The sequence below is a fragment of the Plectrocnemia conspersa genome, unplaced genomic scaffold (assembly GCF_051122295.1).
Source record: "Plectrocnemia conspersa isolate PC_06_02 unplaced genomic scaffold, ASM5112229v1 ptg000009l, whole genome shotgun sequence".
Taxonomy (NCBI): domain Eukaryota; kingdom Metazoa; phylum Arthropoda; class Insecta; order Trichoptera; family Polycentropodidae; genus Plectrocnemia; species Plectrocnemia conspersa.
Window position 1 is genome coordinate 1238434 of NW_028277173.1, and position 17604 is coordinate 1256037.

At 33.2% G+C, this 17604-nt stretch overlaps 2 protein-coding genes across 6 annotated transcripts; both read left to right on the plus strand.

Annotated features, from left to right (window-relative positions):
• The first annotated feature begins 1062 nt into the window (after positions 1 to 1062).
• On the plus strand, positions 1063 to 13330 carry LOC148231479 (uncharacterized). Of its 5 annotated transcripts, XM_088192796.1 has the most exons (24): positions 1077 to 1203; positions 4704 to 4748; positions 6639 to 6728; positions 6799 to 6982; positions 7037 to 7253; positions 7314 to 7490; positions 7556 to 7567; positions 7776 to 7844; positions 7902 to 8018; positions 9170 to 9286; positions 9492 to 9599; positions 9661 to 9858; positions 9931 to 9984; positions 10050 to 10160; positions 10220 to 10256; positions 11026 to 11120; positions 11195 to 11365; positions 11421 to 11612; positions 11672 to 11818; positions 11885 to 11939; positions 12624 to 12725; positions 12785 to 12952; positions 13022 to 13090; positions 13154 to 13330. In XM_088192796.1, exons 3-24 carry the CDS (start codon positions 6650 to 6652, stop codon positions 13273 to 13275), a joined length of 2601 nt encoding a protein of 866 aa, XP_088048922.1. In that variant the 5' UTR covers positions 1077 to 1203; positions 4704 to 4748; positions 6639 to 6649; the 3' UTR covers positions 13276 to 13330. The 5 variants fall into 5 exon arrangements, with proteins under 5 accessions (XP_088048924.1, XP_088048921.1, XP_088048923.1 ...); XM_088192798.1 differs by lacking the exon at positions 7556 to 7567 and having other exon boundaries at positions 1063 to 1203; XM_088192795.1 differs by lacking the exon at positions 4704 to 4748 and having other exon boundaries at positions 1063 to 1203.
• An 867-nt stretch (positions 13331 to 14197) lies between these two features.
• On the plus strand, positions 14198 to 17584 carry gammaTub37C (gamma-Tubulin at 37C). Its single transcript, XM_088191602.1, has 9 exons — positions 14198 to 14514; positions 14633 to 14835; positions 14895 to 15041; positions 15428 to 15564; positions 15630 to 15824; positions 15884 to 16004; positions 16062 to 16193; positions 16538 to 16907; positions 16966 to 17584. Exons 1-9 carry the CDS (start codon positions 14466 to 14468, stop codon positions 16980 to 16982), a joined length of 1371 nt encoding a protein of 456 aa, XP_088047728.1. The 5' UTR covers positions 14198 to 14465; the 3' UTR covers positions 16983 to 17584.
• Positions 17585 to 17604: the final 20 nt, after the last annotated feature.

Sequence of the window (17604 nt, forward strand, 5' to 3'; positions counted from 1 at the left end):
AATATTTTTTGAATGGGCGTTGAAAATATTTTTATTTAATTCGTTTCATATAATGTATTTACGTAAAGCTGAATGTTTTATAATTGTATTTAAATTAATATAAAATATATGATTCAAGTATGGTTTCCTACTAAACTTACACAAAGACTAGAGAAGCAGATATGATCTAGGATCTAAAAAATATTATAAATTATTATATGATTGGAGGTGATATTACGTTAATAATATTTTATTAAAATATCCCTCAAAAACGGTTTGCCGCTGGACTTGGCCGAATTTAGAAACACTAGATCATAGTTCTTTAAACTAGGTATTGTAAAAGTGTTGAAAGGTTTCCGTGTTTACGTCAACGCTTTAGAATGCTCCTCTTGCACGAGCCATCTAGCTTCTCAATGAACTTGCAAAACACAAGGATGTTAGTTATGAGGAGCTGGAAAAAATATGTCAGTGGTGCTCATCTATTTTACATGTAAACCACAACTGTTTTATTATTGTATTTATATATTGGGGAAATATGCCTAGTCATGATTGTTAGACTTGTAGTATTTTTTTTTAATATTTGTAGAAATTTAAAAATATTTATTTGTTGAAAAAATATTTTAACTTAAGGTGACAGATTTTTTTAGGTATGCCGCCAGAGCTAAAAACGAAAAAAGGTCACCTCGGACATCTTTGTTCGAGGAAGGCAAAAGTAGGGTAAAGTGTTGAGGAAAAAAAATGAGGAAGACAGTCCTCATCAAAGAAGGACGTCTGGTCACCTTAATTAACTATGAATAGAAAACAATATATTTAGAGTCTAGAAAAGGTTCAGCAAAATACATAAGCCAGAATAAAATTCGTTAAATAAATAATACTATCTCTCATTTTTATGCTCATTCTCTTATAATATAAAAAATGTACAATTTATCATAGAAATTAAATTTAAATTAAAGAAAATTTAAAATGTTAAGAATATCTTAATAATAAAAATAATAATAATAATCAAATCCGCAGGAGCAAAGCGCTTCGCTGGTTTCGCTTCACTGCTTAGAAAATTTGTCAAGTTAAACTTCTTTAACGACCAGTCAAGTCTTCTTCACTGAAACTCGCGGACGTCTTCATTATTATTTTTATTTAAAAAAAATTAATAACAATTAAATTACACTTTTCTCATTTTTACAAAAATGTAATATTGAATTAAAAGATCAGTAAATAAAATTTAGGGTAAGTATTTGCATATATTTTATAATATATTAGTTAATAATGTGAAATATTATTTTATTTATCTCAACAATAATTTTTAAAGTTGAATAATAAAAAAATACAATAACTTAAGACAATACCTTATAGGGAAAAAATAACGATGCGGCTGAAATCAGTGTGAACTTTTACATTTTTGGGTTGAGTTTCTTGGCAGAAATAATAATATTTTTAATAAAATAGAATGCTGAAAAACAATATAATGATAAAATGAGATTACTACAATATTTTTGAGCAACTCTGATTATTTTTAACATGTGATTACATATCCTTATAAACTGTTTTATATAAAAAAAGTTCGTAAATCTCAATCTACGTTTATTACATAAAAAAATGTTGTACATTGCCAAATCAATCAAAAACACATTAAACTCCATTAAAAATTCCTTCAAATTTAATATAACTCATGATACGATGTTGTGCGTAAATTTGGCAAATTGCTACGATGTAAGTTGTCAAGCTTTTTAATCAACCGATAATTTATTGCAGTTTGCGTGAAACGTATTAACTTCCGAAATTTAATTCAGATCGATAAAATATATACCATGTCACGAATTTCTCCTCCACGATTGTCATTGCATTAACAGAAGCAATGTTATTGACATTAATTTGCTTCAATTACCATCCAAGAAGTACAGAATCTTCGACGGTTGTATGTAGCGAATCGTCTTCAATCAAAACAGCTGGCAAAATCATATATATGATTATTATGCGACACGAGCGAATCAGTACATTTCAATATCTATATTCACGAGACCTCAAATATTTAATATATATTGAATTCAATAACCTGTTCGCTGCCATGCACATGTATATATACGTTGCTTTGTCGGGCCATCAGTGCCACACGTATGTATGTATTCGTCTAAACCAGTGTTTTATATTAATTTTAAAATCAGTTCGTATTCTTACTAAGCGTGTACAATATAATTATTATTATAATTTAAGATAAAAGCTTACGTGTGTATTGAATTTAAGTTTGGAGTTAGCCCAGGTATTTAACGCAAGTTTTCCATTCTTAGTCTGCCCTGTTCACTTTGGAAAGGTAGTGGCAAAAAAATTCATTTTGTAAATTCAATTGGCTCTGTTTTATTCTGGTGGTTTAAAATTTTTCACCTCTAGAACATATCTACACGTTTATTTGTCAACACTATAGTGGGAAGAATGTTATTTTGTCAAAAGTATGGGGTTCAAGAAATAATTAGAAATCACGGAAACAACAGTGGTTTGGCCTTAACAGGGAATATTAGATATAATGCAGAACATCTAGTATTGTACAATAGCCAATCAGACTAAAAATAGCCACCACTTTACAACAAGATGGCGGATCAGACTGATTAACGAAATTAGTCGAGATAATATATGTGTATGCCATTTTTTCTAATTTTAATATCTATTGTTGAATATGTTTCTCCTTTTTACTATAAAAATCGTTATTTCCAATATATGCATATAGTATTATTTTGCTTCAATCTCTATAATAGAACATATATTGTTTTCTATTTTTTTTGTGATTTGATAATGGAGTTTTGAATTTTCGAATGTTTTGAATAACCGGGATTTTGGAACGAGATGGTGGATTTTTCTGCTCTCATTAATTAGTATAGTGAAGAATGGTTTAAAAAATGTATAGTGACATATATTGATTATAAACTATATAATAGTTTATAGCTAATAAAATAATGTGTCTCACTATTTGTAGGTGTTGATATGTTTAACCCGCTGTGTTTAAATGTTAAAATGAAAGATTACAGGAAAAAAATTCATTTGTTTTAGTTAATCCATATCTTAATATATTATTTTTATTAACCCTCAGTGTATAATATGAAACGCTGGCAAAAGCGTTTTAAAGTTGTATTTTTAATAAGTAACAATTTTATTTTAGCGCGAGAATACGAGCGCAAAGCGTTTAAACTTAAGATGCATAGCGTGAAATAAACCATTCTAGGCGTAGATTCTAGTAGATAGAATTTTTAAAGAAATCTATTTAAAAATCATTATTTTTACAAAATTTTAAGGAATTTAATTAGGTTCGTATTTTTCGGTCAGAATTTATAATACATAAGTCAGAAATTATATTAAATGGTCAGATTATAAGCGGCCAAAATAAATATTAGATGGTCAGAATTTATATTAAATGATTACAATTTTGGGAGTCGAGTCGTTGGTGCTGGCGGAGCTCGTGATCACGTCGGGTTGTCACCAGTTTGGGGGTCGAGTCGTTGGTGCTGGAGCTCATGCGTTCTAGGCGGCTGATTCGATGTCCTCGAGAGAAGTCCGGTGGATAGCGTGGTCGGCGAAGAAGGCCATGGTAGTGGCAGCGGCGGGTCGGCGGAGACGGCGGCGAGGGTGTCAGCGGAGACAGTAGTCGAGTCGATGCAATGTAATCGGGCCAACTCCTCTTGGAGTTTCTGTTCGTCTATTTATATATCGTACGGGAATATTAACAATTTATTGTTACCTGTCGCCACACAATGTAAATTGGATTATTAAAAAAATATATTAAACGGTAAAAATTATTTTGACAGTCAGAATAAATTTTTTCAGTCAGTATTTATTTGGTCAGTATTTATAAAGAATAGCTAATATTTATATTTTATGATTTGTATTTTAACCTCAAGGTCAATGTCATATTAACAGATGATCTGCATAATAATGCATGGGCATTATCAAGGTGTTTCAGGGCCAACTTATTTGTTTGGGCTCGCAACGTTGTCAGACGTCAACACAACAAGCTAAGCTTGCTCTTCCCCGCCGCTTTGTCGATATTCTCGCATTGTTCGTCGCTTTGAATTCCTCCACGCCATACATACAATTTAATAGATTCGTTTCAGATAAATTGAGAGTTATTTATGGGGTATTCACTGTTCTAAACAACGCTCGCTCGCACCAAACCTGTCCAACAGCTTAGGTACGAGCGAGATATTTTATAAGATATTTGTAAAATTAATAATTTATTGCCTATCTATATTTATAAATGTTATAATATATTTTTAAATTCACATGATTGTCCTTTAGTTTAATTCTGGCCGTCCTATATTTTTATTCTGATCGTATGCTATTTTTATACTAAGCATTTGATATTTATTCTGCCCCTGAATAATATAGTTATGACTAGGCTGTTAATACAATTCTGATCGAGATATGATTTTTATTCTGACCCAAAGTTGATTTAAATTCTGACCATATAATTTGTTACTATTAAATTATGTATATCTCATAATTATTCCTGCCCTAGAATAATTAAAACTATGAAATACTACAAGCTATTTTTTATTTTTTGTTAAAAAACATAACATTTTTAGCATTCATACTTTTTACCAAAAAAAAAGGTATGTGCAAAACCTGACCTGTTTATTTTTATCAGTACACTTTTTTGGTAAACTATTTTTAAATGACAACAGTTTTGAAATTAACCGTATAATTTTTGCAATAATTAATATGCTATATATGTTTATTTGTAGATACTGGCGTCGTATCGAATATCGGGTTGAACTCTTAGGATACAGGTGATTATTTAGATGCATTTTCCGTCTTTCTAGTAGTAAAATTTAGCTATACAATAAAACAAATTGAAGATCGCGGTATATTATGTATATAATTATTGTGACTGCTTAGTTGATTCTGGCCTTTAGTCTCGATTTGGCGCTAATTCAGATAAGCTATCGTTTATTCCAAGTCGAAAGCGAAGTGTCTAAAGCTAAAGGAAGCGATTCAATTCGTGTGTTCTGGCTTATTACTTTTCGAAACGGGGGGAACTTCAACCAAGGACATGATTCGCTAAGGTTTCGTTCACGAAAAATCTATCCCAAAAATATTTTTAAAATGTCATTTCAGTGAAATCATATCGGAATACATTTTCACCGGTAGATATATATTTTTACGAGTGAAAATTTAATTTATCTTGAAAGTGCTAATAAAATTATATGAATTCAACTTTTCCATATGTAGTAATATATACATTTACACACTTATCATTACTTATTTACATGCGACGTATACATGTTACAGAGAATGTGTATTTTTTAGAAAAGTTATATTGTCACTAGTGAAGTCCGAACACATTTTCACCAGTAGATAAATATTTACATTTACATGTCGCGAAACGTCCATTTTCTATTCTAACCTAAACCTAATCTAATGAAGGTTCTAAAACTAATTATAGTTTTAGAACTTTTATTAGATCAAGTCCAACATACAAACTAAGCCATCTCATCTCTCAGGGGAAAATAAGCAAAAGAAGTACAATCAGACGTGGCGTCTCGCATACTGCTCCATAGATTGTTTGCACTTCGTTATTACAATGAAGCTATCCTTACTGATATTACTACGAATTTATGATATGAGATTATTGGTTAAAGTCTATTCAAACCGAATTTTGGGCAATAGGAGTGCGCACAAATAATTATCACTTCTCAGAAGTCAAAAATTCACGTTAAAATCAATAAAATCGTCTCGTGTGGGAACGTTCGGTAACCAGCGTTCCCACTGCGACGGCGCCGGCACGATTTTATTGCTTTTGACGTGGATTTTTGACTTCTGAGAAGGGATAATTGTTTTTTGCGTTTTTCTTTTGTTAAAAATTTGGTTTAGATTTGCTTTTTTTGATTCTCATTTATTGTAAGTCGCAATATTATGGAAAGTCTTAATATGAACGCTAAATAACGAAGCGTGACTCTTAATGAAATAAGATTTTTTTTAAATATTACCATTGACTGGGTTACTTTTGACCGCCTGTATTTTTGATGATTCAGGGCGGAACCAATTTTTTTGTTATTGTCTAAAACATTATATTTTTTTATGTATCACTGCGCGATGGTGATTTAAAATCACTATTTTTTGGCAATGTTATCTTTCTATGGAATGTGAATTTAAGGATTTTTTGTACATCTTAGGCGGATATTTTAGCACCTTAATACAAGTAAGGTCTCTTTTTTGATGCAAGTATTTTTGATACTGTTAATGGATACCGCAACCGTTTCGTTTACGACGATGAAAATAAAATCTAAGGGATATAAATAAATTAATTAGTTTAATGAGTTCTTAATGACTGATGATCTGATTCTGTCCCTATTTATAGTATAACTAATGACATAGTCATGGTTTGTGTTCCAATTTGTTAAAACATCGACAGTTTTACAAAAACACATGAATCATATGATTGTAGAAGATATATAAATCTAATAAAGCATTACCCTTTGGGAATCTCAGGTCAAGTCTTGCGTTAGTTATGATTTATTATGGGCTCTGTCCATAACAATCGCCATTGACACAATCTTTACATTTTCTATTAAGATCGCATATCTCGATAGAATATTTTGTCATCACGACAATGGGGATCAAGATTTTTGTTCGAGAAGAAGAATGGTATGATTATGTTTCACATTTTTTTTGTACAGATTATTACAACATGACGTTTTTCAAAACTGGACGACTGCTTATGCTCGTTTCTTTTTTAACACACTTCGTTAATATTTCAGCTGAAATAGGTAACAATATATTAAAACAGTATTAAACGACTTTTCTTAATTAAATGTTTTTATATAATAATGCTTCTAGAGTTTGAAACTAATAGAAGAAAATGCGATACAGATCTTCATACATTAGATTTGATCAGACAGTTTGGATTGGACGTATCAGGCGTCAGATCAAAATATCCAGGAGTCGCTCGAGTTCCTGGAACAAGCAGACTACAGACAGCATATCGTTTGGATAGATCTGCTAATCTCACATTGCCAATCAGGTTAGAATATCTGATTTATATGTTTTTATTAGATAATCATTTTGATGTTTTTAGTGAAGTGTTTCCAAGAGGGTTTGCCGAAGAGTTTTCTATGGTTTGTACGTTCAGAACTAGGAAACCAAGTAAAGAAGCATGGCGTCTTCTTTCGGCTTGGAACAAGGAGAGTCAATTACAACTTGCTTTTACCTTGGATCCTGGGAACAAAGCGATAGAATTATCTTTTTCAGACGAGGATAACGTACTGCACACTACCACATTCAAAAAACCACCAGTAAGATCAATAACATATGATAAAACATAGAACAAAGGTAGCTGTGTTTCGAATTTTTAGGTGTTTGATAAATCTTGGCATAAGATTATCTTGACGGTGAAAAACGGAACAGCTCATCTATGGGTAGACTGTGATCCGATGTTGTACAAAGACTCTGGAATAGCTCTACCTCCAGCTCCAGCTTTGGATCCAGAAGGATACGTGGCTCTAGCTCGCATGGCTGATTCTTCAGCTATGGTATGATCCAATTTTTATTACGCCTAACCTCATTACAGTATAAACTTAACATTTGTATCCAACAGGTAACTCATGGGGTGAGTGATTAGTTAAGACTTGAGAAAGAGTCTCCATATGGTTTGAATTTCTTTTCATATATTCAGCTACTGTAGCATGTAGGGTTTGGAATACTGGAACCATCCAGTCAACCTCCCCAGTTAGCGGGGAAAGACTGCTTGGATATTGCTAAGCTTTGCCAATCAAAAGTCACATTTAAACTGTTTAATTGATGCAAATTTATTTCAGATAGAGTTGCAATGGTTCGTTTTAAACTGTGATGCAGGATCAGAGAAGAACAACTGCGATGAATTACCGGTAATTAAGTTTGCTTAACATAATATCTATAGTAATAATCTCCGGAATATATTTTAGGCTTACATACCAGCTGCTATAGCTCCAGCTGCTATCAGCGCAGAGCCACCGTGTAGAGTCACTTGTCCTGCAGGACCTCCAGGTTTTGCTGGATTGCCTGGATACAACGGAACAGACGTAAATAACATAAAATTGTTTTAACAGAAGTCAGATATTGTCATTAAGACAAGCAGATTTAATTTTCATTCATAGTCAACTGTTCTATTTAATTTCTGATAAACCATCTAATAGTCTTAATCTTAATGGTGAGGCACAGGGATTAAGCTTGACCATTAACTGACTAAATTTTACCTTCCCCCATGGAAAAAGCTGAAATGACGTCTCTGATTCTAAACCAGAAACTTTTGGGTTATCCTTCAAAGAAAATTAAAAAAAAAAACAGTTTCGAATCTATCTCGAAAATATTTTTTAAAATCTATCATTTCAGTGAAATCATATCGGAATACATTTTCACTGATAGATAAATATTTTTACCAGTAATACTATAATTTATCTGGCAGGTGCTAGTAAAATAATTTGATTTCTTATCCTAGATAATATACTTATTTTTTTATTATGTAATTACAATGTTCCTTGAAAGTTAAGTTTTTATTTACAATTACTCCTAAATATTTTATAAATTTAATGATTTTAATAATTGAGTCATCTGTAGTTATTTTTATAGCATTATCTAACATATCTATATACTTAATAAACATATTATACATTTAGTATGAGTACAATTTTTTTAACTTATATTTCTGTTATATTTAATTCATTGTTTAAATTATCTACAACTTTTTTAATATATTGGATATTACATAATGTTTTAAAAATATGATAGCTATCCTTATCGATATTACTACGGACTTTAGATATGTGAGTATTGGTCAAAGTGTATCTAAAACAATTATCACTTCACAAACGTTACAAGCGACGGTACGATTTTATTGCTTTTGACGTGGATTTCTTAATTCTGGGAAGGGATAATTGTTTTTTGTGCTCTCAGATTGGTCGAAATTCAGTTTATATTTGCTTCATTTGATTCCCACTTATTGATCAGTCAAAAGAAAGTTTAATGAAACAGGACATTATTGCTTTCAAAAGTTATCGTCGAATATTTTTAATGATTTTTAAAAACTTCAGCGGCTTCATTTTTTTTCCCTATAAATTCAATCATAACTATATTATTTCTGCTGTAATGTAATAAATAACATTTTCTCAAATATATTTCTGTGTCTTCTTCAATATTTTGACCAAAGCTGTTTACAACAAATATAACTCGACAGGGTGAACAAGGCTCACCTGGACCTCCAGGTTCAGTAGGGCTGCCAGGATCCCTTGGCCCCATTGGTCCACCGGGGATTCCAGGCAGAAGAGGCGATCCAGGGCGTCCTGGTCTTAAGGTTTGTATTTAATAAAAATATTTTAAAATGTAACGACGAAACGCAATATTAGGAGCACCAAGTGCAAATTTATAAGCTCATAGCGCCAAAAATTATTTTTCAATGTAAGGTGAAGCGCGAGGTTATAAAAAACTAGTGCGAATTTATAAGCGCATAACGCAAAACGGTTACTTATAATGAAATTTAATGCAATTTTTTATCATAGGGTACGCTTGGCCTTCAAGGTCTTCCTGGCATCAGAGGTTTGCGTGGCCTTCCCGGAATGAGAGGATACAATGGAACTAGGGGTTTTCAAGGACTTAAAGGGGATACAGTATGATTTATACAGCTTATTATAAACAAATACAGCTTATTGAAATATTTATTTTAAATAGGGCACGCCAGGTTTTCCCGGAAAGGATGGAAGAGATGGATATCCAGGAATAGCAGGTGGACCAGGACTTCCAGGCTCACCCGGAGTTCCTGGTCAAATAGTTACATATTTTGACAATAATGAGACTAATTCTACGGGAGCAATAGGACCGCCTGGACCTCCAGGTCCTTCAGGTTCAATTGGTCCTAGAGGAATTCAGGTTTATATATATATACTTGTAGCACGTAAGTTTATATAAATATTTTAATTATTGAAACATGCTTTCATATAGGGTTTGCAAGGACTACCTGGAATTCCTGGAGAACCAGGACCTAAAGGTTCTTCGGTAATAGATTTTAAATATTATTATATGACTACTGAAAAGTGTTATTTAAATTTTCGATGGTGTAGGGTGAATCAATATTTGAAACTACAAATGCTGGTTTGCCAGGAGACAAAGGAGAAAAGGGAGATGCTGGTAATCCTGGAAACGATGGTCTACCTGGTGTAGCAGGATCAAAGGTTTTCTTTTAATCTTATATTCTGGTTTTAATTTTAATTATTAGATTTTTTTATTCTAGGGATCAAGAGGAGATCATGGTTTTCCAGGATTAAAGGGTATTAAATTACTAAATTTATTATTTATTATGAATTATTACACTAGAGCAAAAAAGTTAACATTGATTTATGAGTAGAATTATGCAAAAGATTATACTTTTTAAATGCATATAATAATAGACTATAATGAGTATATTTGAGCTGAGTTCTGGGTACTATATTATATATTTTTAAATAATTTTTATGAAGATCGTTTTAATCTGTTGTGAATTATTGTGACTGCTTTGGCTGGACCTGGTTCTAAGAACGAAGGAAAGCGGCTGTTTTTTTCTGTCGATTCTGCGTAGCTGAACTCTAGTTTATTCTAAGTTAGAAGCGAAGCACTAGTTCTGGATAAAGCTCCTGAATAAAGTGTCCCATATATAAATATTTTAGCTTATATGTCCTTTAGAAATAGAAAAAGTCTAACGATTCTTCAAGTTTGATTCAAGATTCTTCAAATCTGGCTAATTTCAATGATTCGGGTAGGAACCAGACTCTTTGTTATTGTTTAATAATGACCTTTTTATGGACTTGAGATATTATACATATTTGAACACACTTCAAATACTTATTATTATTAAGAAAATTTTCATCGCAGGCCTGTGTAATCCATAATTATAACATAGTACCAAAAACGTAGATTTAAATGGATCAAATATAACATCGCTATATGTTTATCATAAATATATAATTATCGTATAATTTTATTTGTAAATCTAGTTATTTCATATTTGTGGCACTGAGTAAAAAATGTACAATTATATTAAATATATTATTTATTTTAAAGGAGAACCTGGAGTTACTGTATATGTAGATGAATCAACTTCAAATAGAACTGGAATGCCAGGATCTAAAGGGGAGAAAGGCGATATTGGTGACAGAGTAGGACACAAATATTTTACTGTTATAAGCTACATACATATATATGTATATCTTACTTAACTGTGATTTTATAGGGTTTATCTGGTCCACCTGGAGTTAATGGTGATGCTGGGCCGATAGGACCAAAAGGCACGACGGGGGCACCAGGTCCTACTGGTTTAGCAGGTCCAATTGGATATTCAGGTAGAGATGGCGAGCGTGGTTTGACTGGATTGACAGGACCTCAAGGACCTCCGGGTTTGCAGGTATTTCAACTATAACATAAGTTTTTGTAAAAATATTTATGTAACTTATATGTAGGGAGAGCAAGGATTACAAGGAATTCAAGGTTTTTCGGGAAATCCTGGTTCACCTGGTTCACCAGGGGATCCCGGCTTACCAGGTCCACCTGGAGAATCCATAGTATCATCGCCAAATAGCAGTGTGTATGTCGAAAGCAAGGGAATACCAGGATCCATGGGCCCTCGAGGAATTCCTGGACCAGTAGGAATGGTAAGATACCATCGTGAAAAGCAAAATTATGAAAATATGCTTAAAAAAACATTGTTCAGCCAGGTGAAAGGGGGGTAAATGGTGAAACTGGCCCTCAAGGATCTAACGGAAGTCCTGGAGGTCCTGGGGAAGCTGGACCACCAGGTGAACCTGGACCGAGGGGCTCAAGAGGAATGCCTGGCATTCATGGTATTCCAGGAACGCCGGTAAACATGTTGTTCTACTAATACTTTAAATAACAACGTTAATGTAACAAATTTATTTAATTGTAGGGAAGAAGTTTCACAGAAGTGGAATTGAAAGAAATATGTGCTGCGGTATTAAGAGGTATAATATTTTATCAACCACTGATAATATTGGATTGTAAGCTATGCACTTTTTTGGGCTCCTTTTACATAACTTTGTTTAATCTCTAATTTATCGCTCTTTTAATTTAGTTTTGCAGTTTTTTTATTTTTCTAAATAGGCGTTTAAACAGAAAAATAAGAAAGTTTTGATATTAATTTTCAATACAGATTTGCTAAAGCTTGACTTGTTAGACAAGCAATGTACTGTTATTCATTTGTATATACGTTTACTGTAGCGATAGATAATAATAATATTTTACATTATTTAAATAAATAATGTCTTTAAACTGAAATAGATATAAGCAGATTAAATATATCAACTATATATTCAGCATACGATCGTAGTTTAAAGTTGAAATCTTAGCTGCTTGAGTCTGTCCCTCTGAGTTTGATGGTAAGGAATTAATCACACGCCGACCGACCAATTGTGAAGATTCACAAAGTGCGTGCTTGTGGCAATCTCGCGACTCGTGAATGAACGATTGAATTTGTTTGGTGCGTCTTTGCCGAGCTATATATGTATATACAACAGTAAACGTATTTTCCGATTCATAATACTTGCCAAAATAACTTTAACATCGTGAATGATTTAAAAGACGATAATGATGTATGCCAAAATTTAAATTGTTCTACCTGTACATATTAATATTTGATTAACTTTCAGAGCAATTATTAGAATTGACTTCAAATTTGATCGGACCTCCTGGTCTTCCAGGACGCGGGCGTCCTGGAAGAATTGGTCAACCAGGACCGCAAGGAATCCCAGGTATCAAATTCTTACAAATGTTAATTAAAAAACATGTTCTTGATTAATCGCATTTTTAGGTGATCAAGGACCAGCTGGTCTTCAAGGCGAACGCGGATTCATTGGCCCAATAGGCGTAGCGGGTCCCCCCGGACCTTCCGGAAGCTCGGGTTTGAAAGGTGAAAAGGGAGATAGAGGTCCAGAAGGCGTCGGTCGAGAAGGTCCGGAAGGAATGAGAGGTTTACCAGGTAAGCTTATGACGAATGATACAATGTTTTAAATAAAAATAAATCTTCATGTGTTTTAATACGTTGCAGGCTCTCCTGGTTCTGAAGGGATTGGATCACCTGGTAGAGCTGGCGATAAAGGAGAGGCGGGAAGACCTGGTATATACAAATAATATAATTTTATTGAAATATAATGTTAACTTTTATGTTTTATATTTTTAGGTATAGCAGGATTAAAGGGATCTACGGGCGGTCCTGGAGTATGTCCCGAATGTTTTTCTTACGAAACAGCATACCAAGCGTACAATAGCATTCAAGGAAATAATAAGGGTCCAAATAATTGATTTTGATTTGAAGCTGTTTTAATAACTATTCTTTATTAAAATAATATTTATGTTCTATTGATGTTTTTATTTTGTTGTTGTATAAAATAATTTGCCTGTATCTGTATTTTGTAAGTCTTGACTCTCATTTCAATCAATTCTGAGAATTATCGCGGTTCATTTGAGCAAAAGCGCTTTATGAATCAACCTTCAAGAAAAATCGTATATAAAACAATTTGCGAGATCATCTAGAAATATAAATAAATGGCCACAGACTTTTAAAATCGTAAATAATGTAGCAAAATAAGATTCTATAAACAGGAACGTAGCTATTATTTAAATTAATAAACGTTTTTTAACAGGGACGTCATTTTAGTTTTTTCTAAAGAGGGGGGGGGGACTGAAGCTGGCCAGTTAGTGGTCGTTTAATATTTCCATTTCATTTAATTTTATAGTATTTCATTAAATGGCACATTTTTTCTTGCAAAATTCAAGGGGGCTTTTGTTTAGAATCCACGTCAAAAGCAATAAAATTAGCAAGGGAAACGCTCGATTATCTAGCGTTCAAATTAAGACTTTTTATAACATTACGACTTACAAAAAGTGAGAATCAAATAAAACATATCTAAATCGAATTTTGCCCCATAGGAGAGTGCAAAAAACAATTATCACTTCTCAGAAGTCCAAAATTCATTGGGAACGCAGTGGGAACGTTCGGTAACGAACATTCCCACTGCCACGGCAATTTTATTGCTTTTGCTGATAATTTTTGACTTAGAAGTGATATCGATGAATCGGACCTCGAAATTGAAGGTGTAGAGCTTATCTCGGATAACGAAGACGTGATTAAAATGTAAATGAAAAATGTAGAAAAATATATTGTGTCTTATTGCGAAGGTTTGAGAAGCCGAGTGTGTTTGACGTCATCGGGTCTGAGTTGGGTGAAATGCGTTTATGCATAAACAATGACCAAAAAGGCATAGAATAGTCTCGTTCTATGCTCGACTAAAAATATAACGGTCTCTTCTCTCTTGACAGTTGATAAATAAATTGAATGTTTAGCTCTCATTGTAGTTAATTTAGCTCCTTTCTACCAGTGGTTTTTTGTTTGACTTTGAGCTCGCGAAAAAAGTTGTTAAGGCCAATGCGCGAACAACATTCGAAGGAGGTGGTTTGATTTGAAGGTGCGGTGCGCCAGCGTCAAAATCAAAATGCCGAGCGAAATGATAACTTTACAACTGGGCCAATGCGGCAACCAGAGTGAGTATATTCTGAATTCTATTGCAATTGTCAACTTGAGTTAATTCTCCATCCTGACAATTGCAATAAACAACACTTTTACACTGACACTCGTTTTAATTTCATAATATCGTTAAAGTCGGATTCGAGTTCTGGAAGCAACTGTGCATAGAGCACGGCATTTCACCCGAAGGCATATTGGAAGACGTCGCTTCGACTGGATCTGATCGCAAAGACGTGTTTTTCTACCAAGCGGACGACGCTCATTACATTCCTAGGGCAGTGCTGCTCGATCTGGAGCCTCGTGTTATTCATACCATATTAAATTCACCATACGCTAAAGTATGTTCGTATCGTGTTATGCTAAATGACATTAAATCTAATATTATGTTATATTTCAGTTGTACAATCCGGAAAATGTTTATATATCGAAGCATGGAGGAGGAGCCGGTAACAATTGGGCGTCTGGTTTTGCACAAGGCGAAAAATTAAACGAAGAGGTCTTCGATATCATCAATAGAGAAGCGGACGGAAGTGACAATTTAGAAGTAATATCACTTTTTTATTTCCATGTCTATATTTATATCATCTTGTTTTCATTGAGAAGATTCTGTACAATAATTTACCGTCAAAGAGGATGTTGTTTACGTAACAATTGCGACTTTCTTGAGTATGAATGTTTACGGGATGTAATGAGGAAGAGTCCATATAAATCAAAATGGTTGTTGGTGTTGGTGCCTCTTGAAACGCTCGAGTCTCTTCAATACAAACCTTTATTATCAAATTCTGCCGCTTTAATTCAAATATAAGTATATCTATAAACGAAACCATTGTAGTCATTGTTAAGTACTGATATGAACTATTTTAAGTTTTTCATTTGACTAAATAAATATGCAAATATATTTTTTTTAAATAATATTCATTATTTGTTTAGGGATTTGTTTTGTGTCATTCTATCGCCGGCGGTACAGGCTCCGGAATGGGTTCTTACATCTTGGAACACCTATCGGACAGGTTTCCTAAAAAATTAGTACAAACTTACAGTGTATTTCCCAACGTAGACGAGATAAGGTAAGATATTGATGATAGATTATGCTTTTACCGCTGATCTTACTATATTAAACATACCGTTTTAGCGATGTAGTAGTTCAGCCATACAATTCATTGTTAACTCTGAAAAGATTAACCGAAAGCGCAGATTGCGTCATGGTCCTGGATAATACGGCATTGAATCGAATAGCCACAGACAGATTACACTTAGAGAATCCATCGTTTACTCAAATTAACACTCTTGTGTCTACGATAATGAGTGCTAGTACTGCGACACTAAGGTATTAATAGAAATGTCTAATATATTTTTTTGAAATATTTAAAACATATTTTATTTTAGATATCCCTCATACATGAACAACGATTTGATCAGCTTGATTGCGCCGCTCATTCCAACTCCGAGATTACACTTTTTAATGACGGGATATACTCCATTAGTGGCAGATCACGAACTGAATACGGTATGTCTCTATATTTGTAGTTTTATGTATCAAAATAATAATAAAAAATATTTATAGGTTCCGAAAATTCGTAAAACGACAGTATTGGACGTGATGCAAAGATTACTTCAACCGAAAAACATGATGGTTTCTTTGAGTCCGGATAGAAACAATCAGCATTGTTACATATCCATCTTGAACATAATACAGGTAATTTTAATACATAAAAAAAAAAATTGTGGTTTTCTTCAACTCGTTTGAATATTTTTTCTTTTAAGTTTTGTAACGAATAAAGTGAAAGCAGTGCTTTGATTGTGTCAGTTTGGTGTAAGCTCCACTGGTTGCGAGTTTAGGTCTGATTTTTCTATTGCAGCGCTTTGGTATATTGAGGGTGATTCAAAACAGATGCTATATGTATTATATATGATATTAAAAAATATATGAATTTGTAGGTTTAGCTCGGAAAAACCGTGTTTTATGACATTTTTAAAGTACGCATTCATTCGTTATTGTCATTAATATGCCTTCCTTAAAATTGAATAACTTTTTTTAAGGGAGAGGTTGATCCATCTCAAGTTCACAAGTCGTTGCAGCGCATCAGGGAACGCAAATTGGCTCAGTTTATACCTTGGGGCCCAGCTTCGATTCAAGTAGCTCTCTCTCGCAGATCGCCCCACATGCAGTCCAGTCACAAAGTGTCCGGATTACTGCTGGCGAATCACACGAACATCTCGTCTCTGTTCGACCGCTGTCTTCAACAATACGACAAGCTAAGAAAGAGGGAAGCTTTTCTCGATGTGTTCAGGAAGGAGCCCATGTTCGAGGAGTCGCTCGACGAATTCGACAACTCGAGAGCAGTCATCGACGATCTTGTTCAAGAATATAAGGCGGCGGCGACGCCCAACTATATACATTGGACGCCAAGTAATATATTTTATCTTATTTCAATAATCATACATAATTACAAATACGTATTTTTTAGATTCAGCGGAGATGTGATCTGATTCCGGTGCCGTTGATGTTTAATTTAGTGATTAATCAGTGTGATGTAACCGTTAGATTAATTAAAATGTCACAATAATTAAACTACTATTACATTATGTAGAATAAAGATGATAGTGGAAGATCTCAATGCTGATATTCGTGAAGAAAATATAAAAGTCGATGCTCCCATGTATGTATATAAAGTTGATCATGGCGAGTTGCGACTCAAATATATTCGGTTATCTCGTTCAATTCAATCTAAAACTGATTATAACTTTTTTTGTATACAGTTCAGTAACTTATTTTTAACACACATCTTAAATGTTTTTATGGATATTTTCCCAACCGTTTTTTAAATTCATCACAGACCAGATGTATATACGTAACTATTCCTACACACTTATCAGCGATATGCAAATGATTATCTCAAGTGTTAGAACAATTAATTTATAATACTTGCACGTTATTCACGAGTAATTGCATTGTTTATAACAATATTGACAATGATTAAAAAATCTCAATAACGATAATTGTGATTATTACGCAAATCGACTCTGAAATGCCAAACTAATGTTAATTTTTTAAATTTATTAATATAAATAAAAACATTAACTGAATTAAACATACTTTTAATCTT

Excerpts from the sequence above, each read along its gene's own strand:
- LOC148231479 (XM_088192795.1), top strand. The coding sequence starts at position 6,650 with ATGACGTTTTTCAAAACTGGACGACTGCTTATGCTCGTTTCTTTTTTA. Across the intron at positions 9,600-9,660 it reads AAGGACTTAAAGGGGATACA|GGCACGCCAGGTTTTCCCGG; the intron begins GTATGATTTATA and ends TATTTTAAATAG. Across the intron at positions 12,726-12,784 it reads AGGACCGCAAGGAATCCCAG|GTGATCAAGGACCAGCTGGT; the intron begins GTATCAAATTCT and ends TCGCATTTTTAG.
- gammaTub37C (XM_088191602.1), top strand. The coding sequence starts at position 14,466 with ATGCCGAGCGAAATGATAACTTTACAACTGGGCCAATGCGGCAACCAG. Across the intron at positions 15,042-15,427 it reads ACGGAAGTGACAATTTAGAA|GGATTTGTTTTGTGTCATTC; the intron begins GTAATATCACTT and ends TTATTTGTTTAG. Across the intron at positions 15,825-15,883 it reads GCTAGTACTGCGACACTAAG|ATATCCCTCATACATGAACA; the intron begins GTATTAATAGAA and ends ATTTTATTTTAG.